This window comes from Bombina bombina, chromosome 4 (assembly GCF_027579735.1).
Source record: "Bombina bombina isolate aBomBom1 chromosome 4, aBomBom1.pri, whole genome shotgun sequence".
In the NCBI taxonomy this organism is placed as follows: domain Eukaryota; kingdom Metazoa; phylum Chordata; class Amphibia; order Anura; family Bombinatoridae; genus Bombina; species Bombina bombina.
In genome coordinates, this window is record NC_069502.1 from 859,310,375 (window position 1) to 859,334,133 (window position 23,759).

The 23,759-nt window shown below is 36.5% G+C and overlaps 1 protein-coding gene across 2 annotated transcripts in view; it reads left to right on the top strand.

Moving 5' to 3' along the window:
- Positions 1-23,759, top strand: part of LOC128657314 (uncharacterized) — an 82,762-nt gene that overhangs the window by 10,172 nt on the left and 48,831 nt on the right. The window contains exons 5-8 of one of the 2 annotated variants that reach the window (XM_053711608.1): positions 1,212-1,317; positions 2,351-2,455; positions 9,050-9,155; positions 10,424-10,507. In XM_053711608.1, coding sequence (XP_053567583.1) covers positions 1,212-1,317; positions 2,351-2,455; positions 9,050-9,155; positions 10,424-10,507 — 401 coding nt within the window. The remainder of the gene's footprint in view (positions 1-1,211; positions 1,318-2,350; positions 2,456-9,049; positions 9,156-10,423; positions 10,508-23,759) is intronic. The other variant, XM_053711609.1, reaches the window with a different exon arrangement.

The following is a 23,759-nucleotide window of genomic DNA, read 5'->3' on the forward strand; positions in this document are numbered from 1 at the left end:
GTGCAAGCAATATTAGCGCTTCATTTTGTAATACCAGCGCACACGTTTGCATTGCTAGGAAGCGTTGTGCTCACAAGAGCGAGCTTCCATAGGCTCCTATGGGAGCCTCTTTCTGATGTCGCCAGAGACGGCATTATAACCTTGCACAGCGATGGGCAGCATTTTTAAATCTATATGAATTAGGGATAAACCGAAAATTCAGGATGCCCTTGGCCAAAAAACGAAAATGACTTTTTTTGAACAAAATGATTTTAATATAGTTTTTTTTTTTTCTATAATTTTATTAATAATATAAGAGTTTTTAATGAATTTAATGAAAAACTACAAGCCAACAAAGTAAATGAAAATACTTTTATTGAAAGTAACACACCAAAATTGGCAGGTGGGGGCAGTGTAATACATTGCCGTGGGATAACATTTTACTGTTATTTATAAATGTTGTTTAATCTAGCCAAAGTAAAAATTACTTTCATAATTTAACATAAGCTGATTTAATTATAAATTATGCAACAAACATTGAAAAAAAAGACATTTGCTTATTTTAACCTATTATTGGCCTAAATTTTAGCCTGGTAGTTAGAAAAATCAGCTGGATAATATTCCCATTAAAGGGACACTAAAGTCAAAATTAAACTGATTTAGATTGCGGACATAATTGTAAACAACTTTTCAATTAATTACCATTATCTAAATGTGCAATATATTTATTTACACACTTTCTCAGGGACCAGCTCCTAATAAGCATGTGCAAGAATTCACAAAGTATTAATTATGTGATGGCTGTCACATGATGCAGTGGGAGGAAAAATAGAAATAAAAAATTGTATTTTCCTTGTATTATGCATATACCGTTTATGCTAGTCCACTGTTTTTAGTGGCCCTTTTAATAGGCCCTGGGGAGAGAAGGGCAACTAGCGCTATATAATTAAGGTAATTTACATACTGTATGTATCTTTTTGCATGACCCTCTCAGCCACAATCTCCTTCACTCAAATACAGCCTCGTGCTCAGCTTCTCAGTCCCTTCTCTTCACACTCTTACCAGGGTTAAACTAAATAACCTTCAGCATCAGTTGTGGGTGTGCTTGTGGTACATGTATGTGATGGGATATTGTGTACATGTGTGGGATATACATGTATATGTATTTATGGATGTGTGTGGCCATTATTCCCATATGTGTAATTTCTGACATGTATGTGCCACTATTGCAGGTCTCAGTGTTACACAACGTCACTGACCATGAACAAGATGAAGAAAAAGCTGCCTGAGCAGATACTGAATCACATCCTGGAGATTCTCTACCTGTTGACGGGAGAGGTGAGTAAACATCATAACAACACCATGGTAACCTCTTGCAGGGAATATGTGTATTAGTTGCTTGGCAACAAGAGGTGACAGATGCTCAGGAAAAGAATGAGCTGATGTTTGAGGTGTTTGTGCAAATACAAAAGTGTAGAGTTGTTGGTTGTTTTATCGTCCCTATACACAGGCCAGCAATAGGCAGCTTATGAATAGATGCCAGGTGTAGGCTAATAAAGAATAAACTGGTTATATATATATATATGGCTAGCTGATTAGTCTGCTAATATCCTGTGCCTGAAAACTTAATTCCAAATGTTCTGGTTCATGTATAGATGCTATTTTATATTTCTGTATCACTTGGTGCACTTTTACGTTTTACTTAGTGACTCAGTTACCTTTATTTCAATTTGTCCCAATAAGTTTAATCAATTAGTGCTATCAGACAATAATCACAGGCAAACTAAACTCAAAAAAGACTCCCTAAAAAGTTAATTAAGTGCAGTGAACAAAATGTACTTATACTGTTTATTTTGTCTGGTAATTTATCTCTGTACATTGTATTTGTTTTACTGTGCCCAAAGATACAGGAATGTATCCAGAAATTGACCTTGCAACATGTTACACAGTGATTGATTAGATATTCAAGAAGCTTCTTAGCGGTAGTGCTCCTGTACTGCAAAACAATGTGAATATTGCTTAACTGTTTAAATGCTTGCAAACATGTATTTTGCATTCAGAGATTTGCAATGCAGCTCTTAATTGCTGATAAATACTTTGCATATGTAAAACATTTATTGTGTACATAGATATTTTTTAATGCTGTCCTTAATTTCTGATATATGCCTTGCACATATAACAATGACTTTAATGCCCCTTTAACTAGATTGTTTCAGCAATCACACTCATTAAGTTTTACACAAGTGCTCAGATTGGCTAAAAAAGGGGATTGTCTTGTCATGTGACCGTGATGAGATTGAGAATATGATAACAGGATACACACAGGTGATGTGAGAGGGGTCAGTGATGTTTTTATGTTTTACTCTTGCAGCGTGTGACTAACTTACTGACAGTGAGTCACATGACCGGGGACAAGATGACAACAGAGAAGATACTGACCCACACCCTGCAGATCATGTACCTGCTGACAGGGGAGGTGAGAGCTGATAGAATATGTCATAATGTGACCGTCTGTATTTGTTTATTTACATTTATTTTTAATGTACGTACATTCTAAAGGTATGAAAACATTAGGATAGGCTGATTGAAGCCTGACATACCCTCGCTCATTCTGATTTGATTGTACCTACTGGAATAAAGTTTTAAAGTTTGTTTATAACATTTAGTGCGGTAGATTACAACTCTCGCTCATTCTGTACATGGGGTATATACTACCTTTTCACACTAAGGTCTAGCTTGCACGTGAAGCACTAATTTGTGCTTTCACTGGAGCGTTAACTGCGCTAGAAATAACCCTTTTGAGCTTGTTTGGTTGCACTGGTAATATGAGTTGAAAGTAAGAAGGTATTGCTCCAGCGCTAAACTGTTGAGTGCAAAAAAATCGAACCTACTTTATTGCGTGAGCAATAACCTATTCCCCCCATAGAAGCCAATGGAGGAAAAAAAGTGTAATGAAAGCTTTTTCTTTTGGCTGATTTTTGTTTTGTTTTTTTTTTTCCTAATTTTTTTTTTTTCCCTCTGGGCTGAAAAGAGAAAAACCCCTAGAATGTGGCTAGAATGGGCACATCTGAGCCCCCCCCCCCCTTTTTTTTTTTTTTTTTTTTTTTTTTGTGTGTGTGTGTGTGTGTGTGTGTAATGGTGGTAGGGTTTTGTGTTTTTTTTGGTAATGTTAGGAGGGGTTATTGTAATGGTAGTTGTTTTGTTTTTTTGGCGGTTTTAGGGGTTAATAGTGTAGTGGGTTACTTTGCGTTGGGGCTGGCGGCTTAGAGGTTAATAGTGTATCTGGACTTTATAGTGTGGGGGGCTGGAGGTTTAGGGGTTAATAGTATAAAAAAGTAGTTTACGATGTGTGGGGGCTGGTGGTTTAGGAGCTAATAGTGTAAAGAGGTAGTTTGCGATGTGGAGAGGGTGGTGGTTTAGGAGTTCATAGTGTAGTTTAGTGCAACGGTTTCCTCTGGACAAACTCTTTACTTAAAGGGACACTGAACCCAAATTTTTTCTTTCATGATTCAGATAGAGCATGCAAATTTAAGCAACTTTCTAATTTACTCCTATTAATTTTTCTTCGTTCTCTTGCTTTCTTTATTTGAAAAAGAAGGCATCTAAGCTATTTTTTGGGTTCAGGACCATGGAAAGCACTTGTTTATTGGTGGGTGAATTTATCCACCAATCAGCAACAACAACACAGTGTGTTCACCAAAAATGGGCCTGCATCTAAACCTACATTCTTGCATTTCAAATAAAGATACCAAGAGAATAAACAAAATTTGATAATAGGAGTAAATTAGAAAGTTGCTTAAAATTGCATGCTCTATCTGAATCACAAAAGAAAAAATGTGGGTTCAGTGTCCCTTTAAAGGGACACTGACCCCAAATTTTTTCTTTTGTGATTCAGATAGAGCAGTGATTTTCAACCTTTTTTTTTTTTTTTGCCATGGCACACTTTTTTACATTAAAAAATCCTGCGGCACACTACCATCCCATACATACAAAATAACACATTGTAGCTTAAAGGGACACTGTACCCAAATTTTTTCTTTTGTGATTCAGATAGAGCATGCAATTTTAAGCAACTTTCTAATTTACTCCTATTATCAACTTTTCTTCGTTCTCTTGCTATCATTATTTGAAAAAGAAGGCATCTAAGCTTTTTTTTTTTGTTTCAGTACTCTGTGCAGCACTTTTTTATTGGTGGATGAATTTATCCACCAATCAGCAAGGACAACCCAGGTTGTTCACCAAAAATGGGCCGGCATCTAAACTTACATTCTTGCATTTCAAATAAAGATACCAAGAGAATGAAGAAAATTTGATAATAGGAGTAAGTTAGAAAGTTGCTTAAAATTTCATGCTCAATCTGAATCACGAAAGAAAATTTTTGGGTACAGTGTCCCTTTAATACAGTGTGTATGTATGTATGTATGTATGTGTATATATATATATATATATATATTATACACACACACTGTGCTGTCATGCCATGCCTCCTACAAACTATATATGACATATTGACATTCATTCACAAACAATCATAATGATTGTCTGTGAATGAATGTCAATATGTTATGGTTGTAAATGACGCCTGATGAGCCTGTCACATACCTCCCAATATTTAAAAATTTAAAATAGGGACACCCCCACACTGGGAAAAGTCCCCTCCCCCCATCAGTCATCATCTCACTCAAAATAAAAAAACAGCCCCGAATAAAAAAAAAACAAGCAAAATTTTAAAAATGTCACATTGTTGTCAGTGTGCCGCGGCACACCTGAGGATCTCTCACAGCACACTAGTGTGCCACGGCACACTGGTTGAAAAACACCGAGATAGAGCATGAAAGTGATGTCCAGAGGTCTGAACCGAACAAAAAGCTTAGATGCCTTTTTCAAATAAAGATAGCAAGAGAACAAAGAAAATTTGATAATAGGAGTAAATTAGAAAGTTGCTTATAATTGCATGCTCTATCTGAATCACGGAAGAAAAAAATTGGGTTCAGTGTCCCTTAAACGTTTTACACAACCTGACTTAAAGGTTAAAGTGGTAAATGCTATTGCATTTATTTTTAACTTGTTATACGAGCGCATAAATTACCCAAAGTTTGCACAAATGAATTTGCGATAATTTTCAATATGGACTTGAGTTTAAAAAAAAACAAAACACTGCGATCTTGTGATTGCGTTTACGCTCCTCACGCAAACGTTTGTGCTCCACTTGTAATCTAGCCCTAAAGGTCACAATACATTTTTTTTTTTTCCATGGAGGGCCAAACATGTCTATTTCTGTATATACTTTTATAGCATGTGCAATCTGAATGTAACATGCAAAGAAAGAAATGCCTAAAACTCTGTGGCCAAGAATCAAAATATAGATATGGAGATCCTTTTTTGACTATATTCCCCCCTGTATACCTTAGTTCACATCTTTATACATATTGATTCTATGTTGATATATAACTTTATGTCAGTATATGCTTTGTGTATAACCATATATTTCCCCTGTCTGTTACCCTTCACTGGAAACTGTCTCCTAAACCCCCCCCCCCTCATGATTTTACATCACCCCCTCCTCCCCCCTGCATTATCAAAGCATAAGGAATATCATCACGAAATAGTGTTAGATGTCACCATTTATGCACATTCATGTATTAAATACGGCGTGACAACCACAAAGCAGCAAATTAGTGAAACATAATACAATGCAGATCACAAAAATATTGCAGGCTCATAAGGAAAAGTTCATGTCCAAAGGCTGTAACGGTTCTCTGGCAAACAGGTCTAATGAACTCGACCCTCCACCATGCAGATGTGCCAGTAAAGTTAATACCAAAGTCAGTAATGCACTTATCTGTACGCCAAGGAAATGTAATCAAATACTGCAATATTGTGATCAGGACCCCGGTTCAACATGCGGTATCCTGGGTCATGGAGGGAAAACCTTCTAATTGGGATACTGGTAAATCGGCATACACCAACCAAAAAAAAAAGTGAATCCCCAAAAACAATGGTAGTTTAATAAAAATATTTAGTCTTTATTTCATCTTAAAAACTGCAACAAAAAAAATGGTGAATAAAAAAAAAACTGCAAATTAGTTCAGGCGGGTAATGTCTAACACATTTCAGCTAGATTAGCCGTACTCATAGTATATTCTGTGATGGGGTTACATATTATATTAGTTCAAAATTTACTTACAATTTTCAGCCTTTCTTATCCCTGAGGAGGCCCAAAAAGCTGTCACATTTAAAAGAAATGTGTTTATTCAAACAAAAGTTATAATCCACTGAAAAACAGGGTTAGATGATTTAGGGGGTCTTAGTGGTGGAACGGTTATTGTTGTGGGGGTCTGGCAGTTTAGGGGTAATTGGGGTGGGGTTAGGTAACCTTTAATTACTGCTCATGTTAACCATTTACACCCTCTTTAAAAAACAAAAGCAAATTAACAATTTATCATTGTGTGCATTGTGCACTTTTTAATCGGCTAATATTATGGTAGGTTTATTGTGTGTGCTAATTAGAATATCTCATTAAAAACATGTGATGCAATAATTTAGCCACACACAACAAACAAGTATTTCTTTAAATATTTTATACTAGTCCTAAAGCCCGTTCATACAGGCCATTTTTTGCAGTACAGCGGTCCCACCCCTTGCGCGCGCGCTCTCTCTCTCCCGCCCTCTCTTTTTCTCTCTCTCCCGCCCTCTCTTTTTCTCTCTCTCCCGCCCTCTCTTTTTCTCTCTCTCCCGCCCTCTCTTTTGCTCTCTCTCCCCCCCCTCTCTTTTGCTCTCTCTCCCCCCCCCCCTCTCTTTTGCTCTCTCTCCCCCCCTCTCTTTTGCTCTCTCTCCCCCCTCTCTTTTGCTCTCTCTCCCCCCTCTCTTTTGCTCTCTCTCCCCCCCTCTCTTTTGCTCTCTCTCCCCCCTCTCTTTTGCTCTCTCTCCCCCCCTCTCTTTTGCTCTCTCTCCCCCCCTCTTTTGCTCTCTCTCTCCCCCCTCTCTTTTGCTCTCTCTCTCCCCCCTCTCTTTTGCTCTCTCTCTCCCCCCTCTCTTTTGCTCTCTCTCTCCCCCCTCTCTTTTGCTCTCTCTCCCCCCCCTCTCTTTTGCTCTCTCTCTCCCCCCCCCCTCTCTTTTGCTCTCTCCCCCCCCTCTCTTTTGCTCTCTCTCTCCCCCCTCTCTTTTGCTCTCTCTCCCCCCTCTCTTTTGCTCTCTCTCCCCCCCCTCTCTTTTGCTCTCTCTCTCCCCCCCCTCTCTTTTGCTCTCTCTCTCCCCCCCCTCTCTTTTGCTCTCTCTCTCCCCCCCCTCTCTTTTGCTCTCTCTCTCCCCCCCCTCTCTTTTGCTCTCTCTCTCCCCCCCCTCTCTTTTGCTCTCTCTCTCCCCCCCCTCTCTTTTGCTCTCTCTCTCCCCCCCCTCTCTTTTGCTCTCTCTCTCCCCCCCCTCTCTTTTGCTCTCTCTCTCCCCCCCCTCTCTTTTGCTCTCTCTCTCCCCCCCCTCTCTTTTGCTCTCTCTCTTCCCCCCCCTCTCTTTTGCTCTCTCTCTTCCCCCCCCTCTCTTTTGCGCTCTCTTCCCCCCCCTCTCTTTTGCGCTCTCTTCCCCCCCCCCCTCTCTTTTGCGCTCTCTTCCCCCCTCTCTTTTGCGCTCTCTTCCCCCCCCCCCCTCTCTTTTGCGCTCTCTTCCCCCCCTCTCTTTTGCGCTCTCTCCCCTCCCCCTCTCTTTTGCGCTCTCTACCCCCCTCTCTTTGGTTATAGCATTTTGCTGTGAAGAAGGGGCATGTTATTTCTGCAGACTCAAATTCACAGTTTTGAGAACTACAATATGTATGTGATAATATTTTCTACATAGAAAAATTGTCCAAAATAATCTCACAGAAACCTCTGGGAGAACACAACATTGTGAATGGATTAATGGAAATCATTTACCAAAATGTTTTAAATATTATAGCGATGAGTATAAGGCATTTTGCTATATAATTAAAAACAAATCTATATTTCAGGAGAATAACCTTTAGATCAGGGTTCTTCAAACTTTTTTTCCCCCCCAAGACCCAGTACTATTATGCCACATATCTTTGTGGCCCTATTTTTATGCTTGGTCTTAAAATTTCTGAGTAATACAGGATAGCTGCATTTATTTATATTTTTTACTAAATTGTGTGCATGCTTTATACAACACACACACACACACAACACACACCACACATATTCACTCACTCTTATAAAATAGTTATTTAACACACACACCACACATATTCTCATAACACACACACTCTTATACAACACACACTCTTATAAAATACACACATACAACACACTCACATACAACACACTCATATACAGCACACACACTCTCATACAACACACTCTTAAAAAAATACACACTCACGTACAACACACACTCTCATAGCATATACACTAAAATACACCACACACACACACTCTCATAAAATACACACTCATACAACACACACCATACACTCTCTCATATGATGCGCGCACACACTCTCTCATTTAAGGCACACACCACACACACATTAACATAAGTTGTGACTTATTAAACATGGTATTGTGGCCCAGCAATGGGTCCCGACCCATAGTTTGAAGAACCCTACTTTAGATGATTATGTATTTGAAAGGGACACACGAGTCAAAATAAACTTTTATGATTCAGATAGAGCATGCAGTTTTAAGATACTATCCAATTTACTTCCATTATCAAATTTTGCGCAGTCTCTTTTTATATACACACTTTCTGGGGAACAAGCTCCTACTGACAATGTGCACAAGTTTAAAGTGTATACGTATACTAGCCTGTGATTGGCTGTTACCTGTCACATGATACCCAAGGCCAGAAAATGGTAGAAAAAATAAATTTGTCAGAAAAAAAATGTACTACTTATTTGAAATTCAGAGTAAGTGTTAAATCATTGTCTTTTTATTATGCACATGTTAATTATGCAATTCTATTGCATTGTGTAATCCTTTTAAATAGAAATTCTCTTTAGATAGAATTTTTTTTTTTTAAATGTATTTAAATAAAAAAAAATCTGATTTTAAATAACAAAAAATACTATTTCTATTTCTTTAAGGAGGAGTGGGAGTATATAGAGGGACTCAAGGAGCTTTACAAGGACGTCATGATGGAGACTCACCAAGCACTAAGGACTATGGAGATACCAGAAAATGAGAGCTCAGGTAACGCTGTGTAGTAACAAATATCTCACTCAGAAAGTGCACGTACACTACAGTGACTGACAGTAAATCTACAGTGAATCTGTCATGTGTGATCTAATGACAGAGTATTATAAAATACTTTTGTATCTATTATAAATAGAAGAACATTTTTTAAAGGGGTGTGAGACATTTTGTCAGGAACATTATATATATATATATATATATATATATATATATATATATATATATATATATATATATATATATATATATATATATATATATATATATATATATATATATATATATATATATATATATATATATATATAATATATATATAATATATATATAAAATATATACAGGTGGCCCTAGTTTTACAACGGTTCAATTTACACCGTTTCAGAATAACAACCATTTTTTCTAGTCATGTGACTGCTATTGAAAAGCATTGAGAAGCAGTGCATTTCTTAAAATAGCCAGTAGGTGGAGCTGTCCGCTTGTGTTGCAGCAAAGCCAAGCAAGCTGAAATTAATCAGTTTAACCAGACCTGAGCTGATCAAGCAGATTTCAAAGGAACAAGATCTTCCTGTCTATAAATCAGTCCAGATTGGAATGCATAGAAAGAACTGTTTGCAGAAAAATGCAAGTGAAGTCTGTGTTGTGTGATTATTTTATTAGGTTTATAATGCTGTTTAGCAAATGTTTTTGTTCATTTAACTTAGTTTAATGATATTCTGTGTTGTGTGATTATTTTATTAGGTTTATAATGCTGTTTAGCATTTAAAGTCTTCATTTCAAGGCTTTAAAAATAATATATTGGGTGTTACTTATGACAATTTTGAGAGGAGCCTGGAACCTATCCCCCTCACTTCCCATTAACTTACATTATAAACTGTGGGTCTCGTCAGTGAGGTGTAGCCATATGCCTCTAAGCATACTGAGCAAGGAGTCCACATCTGGTTTCCCCTTTTTCCCATAGGGAGACTAAATACGCACAGAGAGAAGTGCACTCACAGGAATGAACAACTGGCTCAATACTATTGTTAGCCTGTTCTATGGCGATTATATATATATATAATATAATATATTGTGTGTATGTATGCACAATCATATTTACATAACAGACTAATAGGAAACCCGTTATATACTTTATAGATTTTGATGCTATATTGGCTGTCTCTATAAGTGTAATAGGAAATATTAGGTTTATGCAGCAAAAGATCATCTGTTCTGTTAGTGTTTTATGATTAAAAAAATGAAACTAATTCTATTCTCGAACTAACAGGTGACAGTGATGACAATCTAGACACAGGAGCTGCAGAACTTGTCCAGAATATTCAGCCAGAGGAGGCCCCATCAGACGTCTCAGGTGAGAGATCTATGGCAGAAGCTGCTTTTTTATATAATTGCAATCTGAAATGATTTAATTCCTGTTAATAATTATGAAACTCTGTGAATATAATTCTGTGCCCATAAATAAAAATGATACTTAATTTTGAGTTCACACATGATTCTTTTGTTCTTAAACAAAGGATACCAACAGAACAAAGAAAATTACACCTAGATTAAGAGTCTTGCGTTAGCCTTAAAAAACAGCGGTGAGCGGTCCCAACGCTGCTTTTTAACGCCCGCTGGTATTAAGAGTCTGGCAGGTACAGGTGTACCGCTCACTTTTTTTTTCTGCGACTCGAGCATACCGTAAATCCCCTTACGTCAATTGCGTATCCTATCTTTTCTATGGGATTTTCCTAACGTCTGTATTACGAGTTTTGGAGAAAGTGAGCGGTAGACCCTCTCCTGTCAAGACTCCTACCGCATTTAAAAGTCAGTAGTTAAGAGTTTTATGGGCTAACGCCGTAACATAAAACTCTTAAAGGGACAGTCTACACCAAAAAAAATCTTATTTAAAAAGATAGATATTACCTTTATTACCCATTTCCCGTATTTGCATAACCAACACAGTTATATTAATATGCTTTTCACCTCTGTGATTACTTTGTTTCTAAGCCTCTGCAGACAGCCTCCTTATCTAAGTGCCTTTGACAGACATGCAGTGTAGTCAATCAGTGAAGACTCCTAAATAACTTCACGGGAGTGAGCATGATGTTATCTATATGACACATGTGAACTAGCACAGTCTAACTGTGAAAAACTTTCAAAATGCTCTGAGCTAGGAGGCGGTTTTCAACTGTTTAGAAATCAGTTTGAGCCTAGCTAGGTTTAGCTTTTCAAAAACGGCACCAAGGGAACAAAGCAAATTTGATGATAAAAGTAAATTGGAAAGTTGTTTAAAATTGCTTGCCCTATCTGAATCCTGAAAGTTTAGTTTTGACTTTACTGTCCCTTTAACTAAAGTGCTAAAAAGTACACTAACACCCATAAACTACCTATTAACCCCTAAACCGAGGCCCCCCCACATCGCAAACATTATAATAAACACCCATAAACGGTAAATCAGCCAATCGGAATTAAGGTAGGAAAAATCCTATTGGCTGATGCAATCAGCCAGTAGAATTGAGCTTGCATTCTATTGGCTGATTGGAACAGCCAATAGAATGCAAGCTCAATCTTCAATTCTATTCTACTGGCTGATTGCATCATCCAATAGGATTTTTCCTACCTTAATTCCGATTGGCTGATAGGATTCGATCAGCCAATCGGAATTGAAGGGACGCCATCTTGGATGACGTCACTTAAAGGAACCTTCATTCTTCAGTCGCCGTCGGATGGAAGAGGATGCTCCGCGTCAGATGTCTTCAAGATGGACCCGCTCCGGATGGAAGAAGATAGAAGATGCCGCCTGGATGAAGACTTCTGGATGTCCTCTTCTGCCCATATAGGATGAAGACTTCTGCCCCTCTGGAGGACCACTTGTGCCCGGCTTGGTGAAGACGTCTCAAGGTAGGGTGATCTTCAAGGGGTTAGTGTTAGGTTTTTTAAGGGGGGATTGGGTGGGTTATAGAGTAGGGATGGGTGTGTGGGTTGTAATTTTGGGGGGGGTATTGTATTTTTTTTTTTTTTACAGGTAAAAGAGCTGATTACTTTAGTACAATGTCCCGCAAAAGGCCCTTTTAAGTATAGGATGGGGAATTTTTTTATTTTGGGGGCTTTTTTATTTTATTAGGGGGATTAGATTAGGAGTAATTAGTTTAAAAATTTGTAATTTCTTTTTTTATTTTCTGTAATTTAGTGTTTGTTTTTTTCATAATTTAGTTTATTTAATTTAATTGTAGTTAGTTTAGGTAATTAATTTAATTATAGTGTAGTGTTAGTGTAACTTAGGTTAGGCTTTATTTTACAGGTACATTTTTATTTATTTTAACTCCGTGATTGGAGGATGACCGATCCATCATTTCTGACGTATGAAGAGGCTTGCGACAACCGGGGGAAATCGCTGGAGCGGCTGTCAAGATTAAAAGGTAAGTATTTTCACAACACTAGTGAAATGTAAATTTTGATGTATTAAAGTGCCCCTGTTTTTAATCGGAATTTAAAAAACCGGGCACTTTATTATCTAAGTTTACATTCACTTTAATTAGCTGTTTAAATATTGGCAAAATAAGTGAAAAGTTTTAGTGTCTTTAAAACAATGGGAGCTGCCATGTTGTAACTTAGGTTACCTCAATTTCAGAATGGAATTACAGGAAAAGGAGACAAAATGAACAAAGAAAGTACATTATAGAGGTTTTTTTGTATATATACGATTTATCATCTTATTTTACCATCTTAAAATGTTTAATGTCCATTTAATATTCTATGTTCTATCTGAATCATGAATGAAAAATATTTGGTTTCATACACTTACCCTGAGTGACTTATCGGCTTGCAGTGTTTTTTTAATGTTTTTAATATTGTGTCTGTGAAATAAACTGTTGTATAAAGAAGAGTCCCTGCTCTGACGCGGTTAATTCACTGCAGTGCGCTGTTAGCTAGAACTGCTGATGCTTTATACTATGTGAGTAACTCGCCATTCAGCTGCAAGAAAGTTTGCTGTTAAATGGTTAATACTATGGTGTTTTCTGCTACTTTTTGAGGATATCGGAGTGAATCTTATAAAGAAGTACTTAACCTCATTAAGAACAAAAGAATTGTATGTATTTAGGTGCACAGAATTCTATTCACATGGTCACCGTGATATTGTGTCTTTTTGTCTTCTATTTTTCTGTTTTGTAAATAATTTTTAGTTTTTATTAATAATTATGTAACTGATGGACCACAAGACAGATTGCAATTATAAACTATTAAAGGGACATGGTATCCAAAATTTGAAATACTTAAAGGGACACTGAACCCAAATTTTTTCTTTTGTAATTCAGATAGAGCACGCAATTTTAAGCAACTTTCTAATTTACTCCTATTATCAATTTTTCTTCGTTCTCTTGCTATCATTATTTGAAAAAGAAGGCATCTAAGCTTTTTTTTGCTTTCAGTACTCTGGACAGCACTTTTTTATTGGTGGATGAATTTATCCACCAATCAGCAAGGACAACCCAGGTTGTTCACCAAAAATGGGCTGGCATCTAAACTAACATTCTTGCATTTTAAATAAAGATACCAAGAGAATGAAGAAAATTTGATAATAGGAGTAAATTAGAAAGTTGCTTAAAATTTCATGCTCCAATCTGAATCGCGAAAGAAAATTTTTAGGTACAGTGTCCCTTTAAGTGATTTAGTATATCTGTAAAAAGCTGACTAGAAAATATAACCTAAATATCTATGTAAAAAAAGGAAGATATTTTACCTCAGAATTTCCTCTGTAGGCACATCCCATTATAAGTTATAAGTGACATGAAACCCCAAGTTTTTCTTTCATGATTCAGAAAAAGCATACATTTGTAAACGGCTTTCCAATTTACTTATATTTTCAATTTTGCTTCATTCTCTTGCTATCCTTTCTTGAAGAAAGAGCAATGATCTCCTGGGAGCTAAAGGCTTATACGTGCAGCCACCAATTAACAGCTATCTCTAGGGTTGCCACCTCAGCCATGTTTTCCTGGACAGTTATGAGTTAGATATGATAGATATGCTGCAGGGTCACAATTCATGTTCCACCCTGTAACTCATAACTGTCCAGGAAAACTTGGCTGAGGTGGCAACCTTAGCTAGCTCCCAGCTCATGGGCCTACCTAGGAATGCTTTTCAACAAAGCATACCAAGAGAAAGGAAAAAAAAAATTAGATAATAGAAGTACATTGGAAATTTGTTTAAAATTGTATTCTCTGTATGAATCATGAAAGAAACACAATTGTTTCACATCCCTTTCAGCAGCCCATCAGGATGCTAGTCCCAGGACTTGCAAAGGAGCATGCATCTGACATGTACAGGCACTGCTATGTTATTTCCCTCCTCAGTTTAAAGGGACAGTCTACACCAAAATTTGTATGGTTTTAAAAGATAGTCGCTTTTTTTACTCATTGCCTAGTTTTGCATAACCAACAAAGTTATATTAATACACTTCTCTGCAAACTGCTCCCTTATTTCAGTTCTTTTGACAGACTTGCTGACTCCTAGGTAACTCCACATGCGTGAGCACAATGTTATCTATATGGCACACATGAATTAACGCCCTCTTGTGGTGAAAAACTGTCAAAATGCATTTGAATAAGAGGCGGCCTTCAAGGTCTAAGAAATTAGCATATAAGCCTACATAGGTGTAGCTTTCAACTAAGAATATCTAGATAACAAAGCAAAATTGGTGATAAAAGTACATTGTAAAGTTGTTTAAAATTACATGTCCTGTCTGAATCATGAATGTTTTATTTTGGACTAGACTGTCCGTTTTTAAGGAAGTGTAAATCCCATGAAATCACAAAGCAAAATGTGGACTCAGCACTAATAAACCTGATTGGCTGTTTTTGCTTTAATCAAATGACTGTAAAAAGAGTTGCTCTGGATCACAGAGCACTTAGTATTGTGAGGTGGAATATTCTCTTTTTACATAGAAATGTTCACGTGTCATTTTCTTGTCAGCCTTTTATAGTAATGCTGCATCACTTTCAAGTGTTTTAGCATATGGGTATTATGTCCCTTTAATATTCTGGGAACAGTTAACAAATATTTACTGTATAAAGGGAGAACATATTCATTCCCAAATGTTGTCATGCATTGATTATTGCAATCTACTTAATGTCCTTCCAAAACACCGCCTCTCCTCCCTCCAATCTATTATGAATGCTTCTGCTAGACTCATCCACCTAAGTCGCCGATCTACATCAGCTGCTCCGCTCTGCCAGTATCAACACTGGCTCCCTGTACAATTCAGTATATAATTTAAAGTATTAACCTTAACTTACAAAGCACTCAACAGTTAAACTCCTAACTATATTTCCTCTCATCGTGAAATATTCCCCATCCCGTCCTCTTCGATCAACCTCTGACTTACATTTCTCCACTCCTGTTATTTCTACGTTCAACTCTTATCTCCAAAACTTCTCACGTGCTGTTCCTGTCCTCTGGAACTCTCGACCCTGCTCCATAAGACTGTCTCCAACCTTGTATAGCTTGAGAAGCTCCTTGAAACCCCACCTATTCAGAGAGGCTTACCATCTCTCCTCCATCTCTCATCCTAGCCAAACTAATACACAAACTGCCTGACTCACTGCTTCAACTACAACCGTTGTGACAAGCTACCCCAACCTTATGTCTCTGAACCCTAAACCTGTACACTGTGAGCTCTCCGGGGCTGGGCACTCTTCCTCCTGCACTAGATTGGTTTTGTATTTTATTACAAATTCTTTTCAATTCCTATAATTGCACATAAAATCCCTGCACTACGGAATTTGGCGGCGCTATACAAATAAATTATTATAATAATATAACGTGGGTCTCAGTGAGTTGTGTAGGAGAGAATTAAATAAGAGTATATTACATGATCTGGTTTAGGAGATTAAGGAATATTATAGAACAAACTATCCTGTAGTTATGTAGCTTCCAGATATACTGAAAGGAAAGTTTGCAATATACTCAATATTAAATTAGCTTTTATTTTATCTCTGAGAGATCTGCGTAGGAGCACACACACACATGCCAGTCTCAGGGCATATCGAGCATCTTATTTTTACATACACACTATGTGCCTACTTATCTGTCAGTCTAGCACATGCACAGAGAAGCCTCATTTGCTCCCAGATGGGCACCATGGGCATATAAATAGTGCCAGTCTCAGTGCTCCTGTCTTCTTTCCTACCTAGGTTTAGTCTTCAACAAAGAATATCAGAAGAACAAAGAATAGAAGTAAATTAGAAAGTTGTTTGAAATTGCATGCTCTTTGTGAAATATGAATGTTTAATTTTGACTTTACTGTCCCTTTAGATGTTATATATGCCATTTAGATATGTTTTTTCAACAAAGAGAATGAAGCACATTAGATAATAGAAGTACATTGAAAAGTTGTTTAAAATGGCATGCTCTTTCTAAATCACGAAAGAACCAAACTGGGTTTCATGTCCCTTTAAATTAAATATTAGGTGATTCTTCATGATATCATATCACATGCTGTTTTGGGTTATCAAGCGTGTATATCTAATCAAAAGTGCTGTATTGCCCCATGTCAGGTAAAGAGGCTGTTAGAATGCCAGTGCTGTATTGTCCCCATAAGAGGTATAGGAGCTGTAAGAATACTAGTGCTGTATTGTCCCCATGCCAAGCTGTGGGGATACTAATGCTGTATTGTCCCTATCTATACTATAATCGCGTTTGTAACGCGGCCGTCGCCAGTTGTGCATGCATCCTCAAAGGAATGTTTAAAAAAAAAAAAAACAACAAAAAAAACACGTAACCGCTCGCAAGAAATAATTAAAAAAAAAACACCCACACGAAGTATTAACAAACACCAAAACCGCTAACCTCGCAAAATAAAAAAGTAACTCCTATTCCGCAAATAACATAATTAAAATATTAACCCATTAACTGACAACCACCCACATCGCAAATAAACCCTAAACCGCCAACCCCCCACATTGCAATAACATAACCTATTAACCCCTAAACCGACAAACCCCCTCATCGCAATAAACCTGATTAACCTATTAACTCCTAAACCGCCAACCCCCCACAATGCAAATAATTAATTAATAAGCCACCTAACCTAACACCCTATAATTTAACACCAATACTAATTTACACTTAATCTAAAATTACAAAAAATAAAAAAACTCAAATTACAGAAAAAATAAAAAAAATGTAACCTAATTCCTATGAAAATAAAAAATTCCCCCCCCCCCAATAAAAACACCCCCTACACTAAACTACCAATAGCCCTAGAAAAGGGCCTTTTGTAGGGCATTGCCCTAAGTTAAACAGCTCTTTTACATTTAAAAATTACAACAACAAAAAAAACACCAAACCCCCCAAAATGAAAAAACGAACACTAAAAAAACCTAAACTACCCATTGCCCCTAAAAGGGCATTTGTATGGGCATTGCCCTTAAAAGGGCATTTGTATGGGCATTGCCCTTAAAAGGGCATTCAGCTCTTTTACTGCCATTTAAAAGGGCAATCATCCCTTTTTTAAAGCCCATTAAATCCCTAATCTTAAAAATAATTAAAAAAATCCTAACGCTAATCCCCAAATAGGTACTTACCTTCCTGAAGTTCCGGCGGAGAAGGTCTTCCAGGCGGCTCCATGATCTTCTATCTTCTTCCAGTGCAGAGCTGGTTTCCCCGATGCACGAATCCTCAGCGGCGTGGAGGCTCCTCTTCATGCGCTTGTCTGTCGCACACTGAAGATTGAATGAGGTACCCCATATTTATTGGGGTACCTTGCATTCCTATTGGCTGAAACTTTGAAATCAGCCAATAGGATGAGAGCTACTAAAATCTTATTGGTTGATTTGAACAGCCAATAGGATTTCAGTAGCTCTAATCCTATTGGCTGGTTTCAAAATTTCAGCCAATAGGAATGCAAGGTACCCCAAATTGATTGTGGTACCTTGCATTCAATCTTCAGTCTACGACAGACATTGGATGAAGAGGAGGATCCACGCATTGAGGAAGACCGCTCCGCTCCACGCAACCTTCGTTACGGATGAAGATAGAAGATGATGGAGCCAACCTGGAAAAAGACCTCTGCCGGACTTCAGGAACGGTGAGTTCTTATTTGGGGCTTAGTCTTTTAGGCTTTTTTTTTAGATTAGGGTTTTTGGTATGTAAAAGAGCTGATTGCCCTTTTAAGAGCAGTAAAAGAGCTGAATGCCCTTTTAAGGGTAATGCCCATACAAATGCCCCTTTAGGGGCAATGGGCAGTTTAGTTGGGGTTTTTTTTTGGTGGGTGGGGGTTTTTACTGTTAGGGGTAATTTTGTTTTGGTAAAAGAGCAGTTTAACTTAGGGTAATGCCCTACAAAATCCCTTTTAAGGGCTATTAGTAGTTTAGTATAAAATTAGGGGGTGTTTTTTATTTTTGTTTTTTGTAGGGGTATTAGTTTATGTTTAATTTTTTTATTTTGGATAGCTTTGTTTATTTTTTTTCTGTAATTTTACATTTTTTATTACGTGTAATTTTAGCTTTGGGTTTTGTAGTTTGTTTTTTTAAATAGACTGTCCTCTGGGCAGGCTAGTGGCCTAGTGTCAGATAAAGAGGCTTTTGTAATACTAGAGCTGTATTACCCCCATGTCAGGTATTGGCTGTTGGGAGTACCAGTGCTGTAGATTCCCCAAGTCCGGTATAAATGCTGTTGAAATACTTTTTTTGTTTTTTAAACTGACTGCTTTTTATCAGAGTATACAGGGATATAACAGTTCTGACAATTTGGAGTCAAGAAGTGATGTTTATTTTTTTTTTTTATGGACAGTAGTAACAGAAGTGCACAAAATGTTGAAATTGATGGACTTTTATCAGCCAATAATACTAAAACTATGTAACTGTTTAACAGAGGGAAAGTATCACAGTGTGTGTATCTGGTGTTATTGTCTGTCTGTTAAATACACAAACTGTTTTATGGTAAAACTTATTTCTACAATAAAAAGACAAGGTACCTCAGGAGAAAATAAGTTCCTAAACAAAGAAATAACTATAATTGGTTTGTGGTTTGCTCCTAATCTTTTGATTGCATATATATTACCTAGGCTACACTAGGTCCCCTTTTTGGAACAAACACATAACGTTTCGCAAACATGAGTCTACAAACAGATATGTTAGCTAGACAGCAAAAAAGAATAAAGGATTTTAATACTATGTTTAATGTTTCAAATTAACAGCCACAGAATATGACAGAGGATCAAATAAACAATTTACTATGCCAATCCCACAAAACACTATATAAACACTCCAAAAGATGGTGGAATCTACACTTCTTTCAGAAATATCAACAAGAGAATATAATTCCCAGGGGCTTGCGTATAAAAATGTTCCCAGCATATGAATTAAAAAAACAGGAACATATTGAAAGATGGGGAAAAAGCTCTTACAACATGTTCACAAACGTTGATCCAAATTCTAATAGAAGATCAACAAACCACAAAATCTCATTTAATTTAATGAAAGTGAGATAGAGTTATCAGAATCTGATACCTCAACCGATAGTATTAATTCTGAGATAAACATACAACCAAGAACTAGTACTAGATCTCAATCACAATTGCTAAACACTAACAATAGAGCTATTCCCTCTACTTCAAATGCATATTTTTTAGGGCAAGGCACACACGCTCAATATACCCCACCCACAAATCAGACAACACAGGAGTCGCAACCAAACAAAAGAAAACACAAACAGCACCCCCCAGGGAAACGAGGAGAAGACAACCAAGCCCATTCTCTAAAATTCGAATGGGAACCTAAAAGTTATTAACCTTACACAACACAAACTAATGATCATATTTCAAGCCTATCAAAAGGCCTAAGTTTTTGTCCCACAAATGCACTCAACAAATTTGAAGTGATCAAAGATGTAAATTTATATACCAGGAAATTATTACTTAAAAGATTGAAGAAGAACTAGGAGAAGATTGGACAGTAGCAGATCAAACAGCGTTGCAAGACTTACAAGAATTACTGCAAGCCAACACAAATGATACTCAACAAGAAACAGATTGGAGACAAAAAATGAAAATCAAATCTAAATATATTCCTCCGACTAATTCGTCCCCACAAATACAGATATTCAATGAAGTAGTATGTCAAAAAATAGAACAGCTACCTGAACTTAAATCTCAGTCTAATCTGACTAGAAAAGAACAAATAGCTCTGCATGAAATTGAAACATGGCAAGACACCATAATCAAAACATCTGACAAGGGTGGAAATATTGTCCTCTGGGACAAAGATATGTATCTGGAAGAAGCATACAAACAATTAGAAAATCAACAATGTTATAAAAAACTCTTCAGTAATCCCACTCAGATGTATTTGGAAAAATACAATAAAATAATTGACAGAGCATACAAAGACAAATTAATTACTCAAACGGAAAAACTTTTTCTTACACAGCCACATCCAACTGTGGCAACATTTTATCTTATTCCCAAGATACATAAAGACATGCATAAACCTCCAGGACGCCCAATTATCTCTGGAAATAAGTCTCACAGAGAAACCAAGCCAATACATAGATCAGAGACTGAGAGAATACCTGTATACCCTTCCATCGTATGTAAAAGACACAATGGAGGTACTTCAAAAACTTCAAAATTTAACATTGTCTCCAAAATCAATCCTAGTTACGGCAGACGTTGAATCTCTTTACACGAGTATCAAACACAATCTGGGAGAAAAAGCAATATCATATTTCCTGGCAACAAATGTAACCGATAATCAGGATCACAATCAGTTGATAAAACTGTTACATTTTGTGTTACACCATAATTACTTTACATTTAAAGACCACTTCTACCTACAAACCCAAGGCACTGCCATGGGCACGGCATGTGCACCCACGTATGCCAATCTATTTTTGGGATGGTGGGAGAGCAACACTGTTTTCTCGGACAAGAACGATATGTACATGGAACACATCCCATTATGGATCCGCTACATAGACGACATCCTGTTCATCTGGGAGGGACCCATGGAAATGCTCAATAAATTCATGACCATTTTAAATGAAAACATCAATTTGAAACTAACTTATGAGTACAGTTACCATAAGGTCAATTTTCTGGACCTCAAGATACAAATAAACCAACTTGGGGAAGTTAGTACAACATTATACAGAAAAGCCACAGCTACGAATACCCTTCTACACCAAACAAGTGCACATGCCCCTAGTACCCTAAAAGCAATTCCAAAAGGTGAATTCATACGCTTAAGGAGAAACTGTTCTGACATTACAGTATACAAACAGGAGGCAAAAAAACTTAGCAGCAGACTAGAAGACAGAGGTTATAGTAAGCGCTCAATCAAAAGAGCGAACACACAAGTAACTAAAATGAACCGAAACACTCTGTTAAAACCACATCAAAGAAAAGCTGATAATAAGCCACGTTTAATTACAACTTACAATCCTCAAATGAAGCAAGTGACGAAATAATAGATGACAATTGGCATATTCTACTCAATGATCCTCTGTTAGCCAGTCAAATAGGCGAAAAGTTATCAATTGGGTATAAAAGACCCCAAAACTAAAGGATACTTTAGTTCAAAGTCATTATGTTCATAGACCTAAAAAGGAAAGCCAATCCAAGGGAATGTTCCAATGCGGCACATGCAATACATGCTCAAAAGTTTGGAAAATTAAAGAAATCCAAGATAAATATGGTAAAAATCATAAACTTCAAGATCACTATTCCTGTACTACAATAGGAATAGTCTATGTCCTTCAATGTCCATGTAAAATGTTCTATGTAGGCATGTCTACAAGACAAGTGAGAACAAGAATTATGGAGCATAGTAGGAACATTCGCAAAGCCAAGAAAGCTCTAGAAAAGGGAAGAACTATAACAAGTGTAGCTAAACTATTAAGATTTGCAGTGCTACAACAAGCAAAGCTCGGAATAAGAGGAGGCAACATTGAACAATGTCTCCTGAAAATGGAGTGTAAATGGATACATCTCCTACAGAGCGTAAAACCCTATGGATTGAATGATTTCAATAATTTAAACGTATATCTCTAAAAATAATTAATTACAACATGGTCTAATCAATATACATTAACAGAAAGATGACACTAATAAAAAGTATTAATCTTTACAGTAAAAACATACAAAATGTCATCAGTTAATAATTAATTACAACAATAACTCAGACAAAATAGTCTTGATTATTCAAAAGCAATAATAACACAATTTATGTTACATACACTTCAAATATTTATAAAACTTCATTCCTTATCTATAATTAATAAATAAATCAAATTTAATCTCCATTTTCATGTTTAGTAAAAAATTAAGGCACAGAGGAATTATAGTTCAAATGTCAATTCAGCAATTGCATAAATAGAAACACAGAAATAGAAAAATAAAAAACAATTTTTATTCAGTGTCACTCATAATCTATAGACACAATGTGAACAGATAGTACCAGATTTTTTTAGGTATTTTGTTTTTCAAAGTCTTAAGTTATTACTCACATTAATGTTCAAAAGTTTTATCACTAGACTCATAACTTTTCACCTATAATTATTGTCCTGTTTCATACCCTCTAAACAGGCAAATTCAGAATTTTAATCACTTTCTTACACATAAAGTAGCCCTCACTCTCTAAAACCCATCATACAATACAGTGGCTGAAATAACCTTGCACATACAAAAAAATATATAAAAATTAACACATATTAGTTCACACTGATATATAATTAATACACAACACAAGTAACGATTTTTATAAAAATGCACGTTATTTACAATTTAAAAGTTTTGTATAATCACTTCTTTCACAGTTAAATAGATTATTCTCACTAGCCAACAAAGTTTTTTCGTCAGATAATACACCCCACAATATTTTGATCTTTGTAGATTCTTTTATCTATCCTTTTCTCTTTTTTGCTTTATTTAATATCACTTTCCATCCTCACAGTAGTTATATCAAGTTTCCCTTTTTCAATAATAGTAACAGACCCTTTATTTATTTTGCTCAATAATGATGTATCTCAGGCAATAATTGTAGTGCCAAAGTGTCAAACATCAATTGAAAAAGACAACAACCGCAAGTAAAGACAAGCAATTTATTATATGAATTGCAGGCTAGACTCAATATAAACATGAGATATAACGTTTATAACATCGCCAGAAATCTATTTTTTAAGGAAAATAAACCTTTCATTCAAAACATAATGAAAATCGGTCTTGAGATTGACGGCTAATCCAACCAATGAAAATACTTACCGGTATCCAATTTGAAAAAACTGGCGTGCACTGTGAACCAATAAAAATAAGCATATTTGCCGCCTCGCGTAACCCCCTCTGAGGAAGCGTATGTGAAAAGCCGCGTCAGGGGTTTGTTTTTTAATCTGCTCTCCAAAGTTGAATTATTAAGTTGAATTTTTTAATTAGAAGTTGATAAAGTAAAGTTAAAAACTAATTTGTCAAAGGTACAATAGGTATAAAGGTGGCTTAGTATTAGCTGCAGGCACAGTTGGTGCATATAGCTTAACAAACAATTAGTGTGGCTCAAAAAAAAGCGGCATAAAAACATAAGCAATATTGAATTAATTCCCTTGTAAAACCGCTATAGGCAGGGATATCAAAA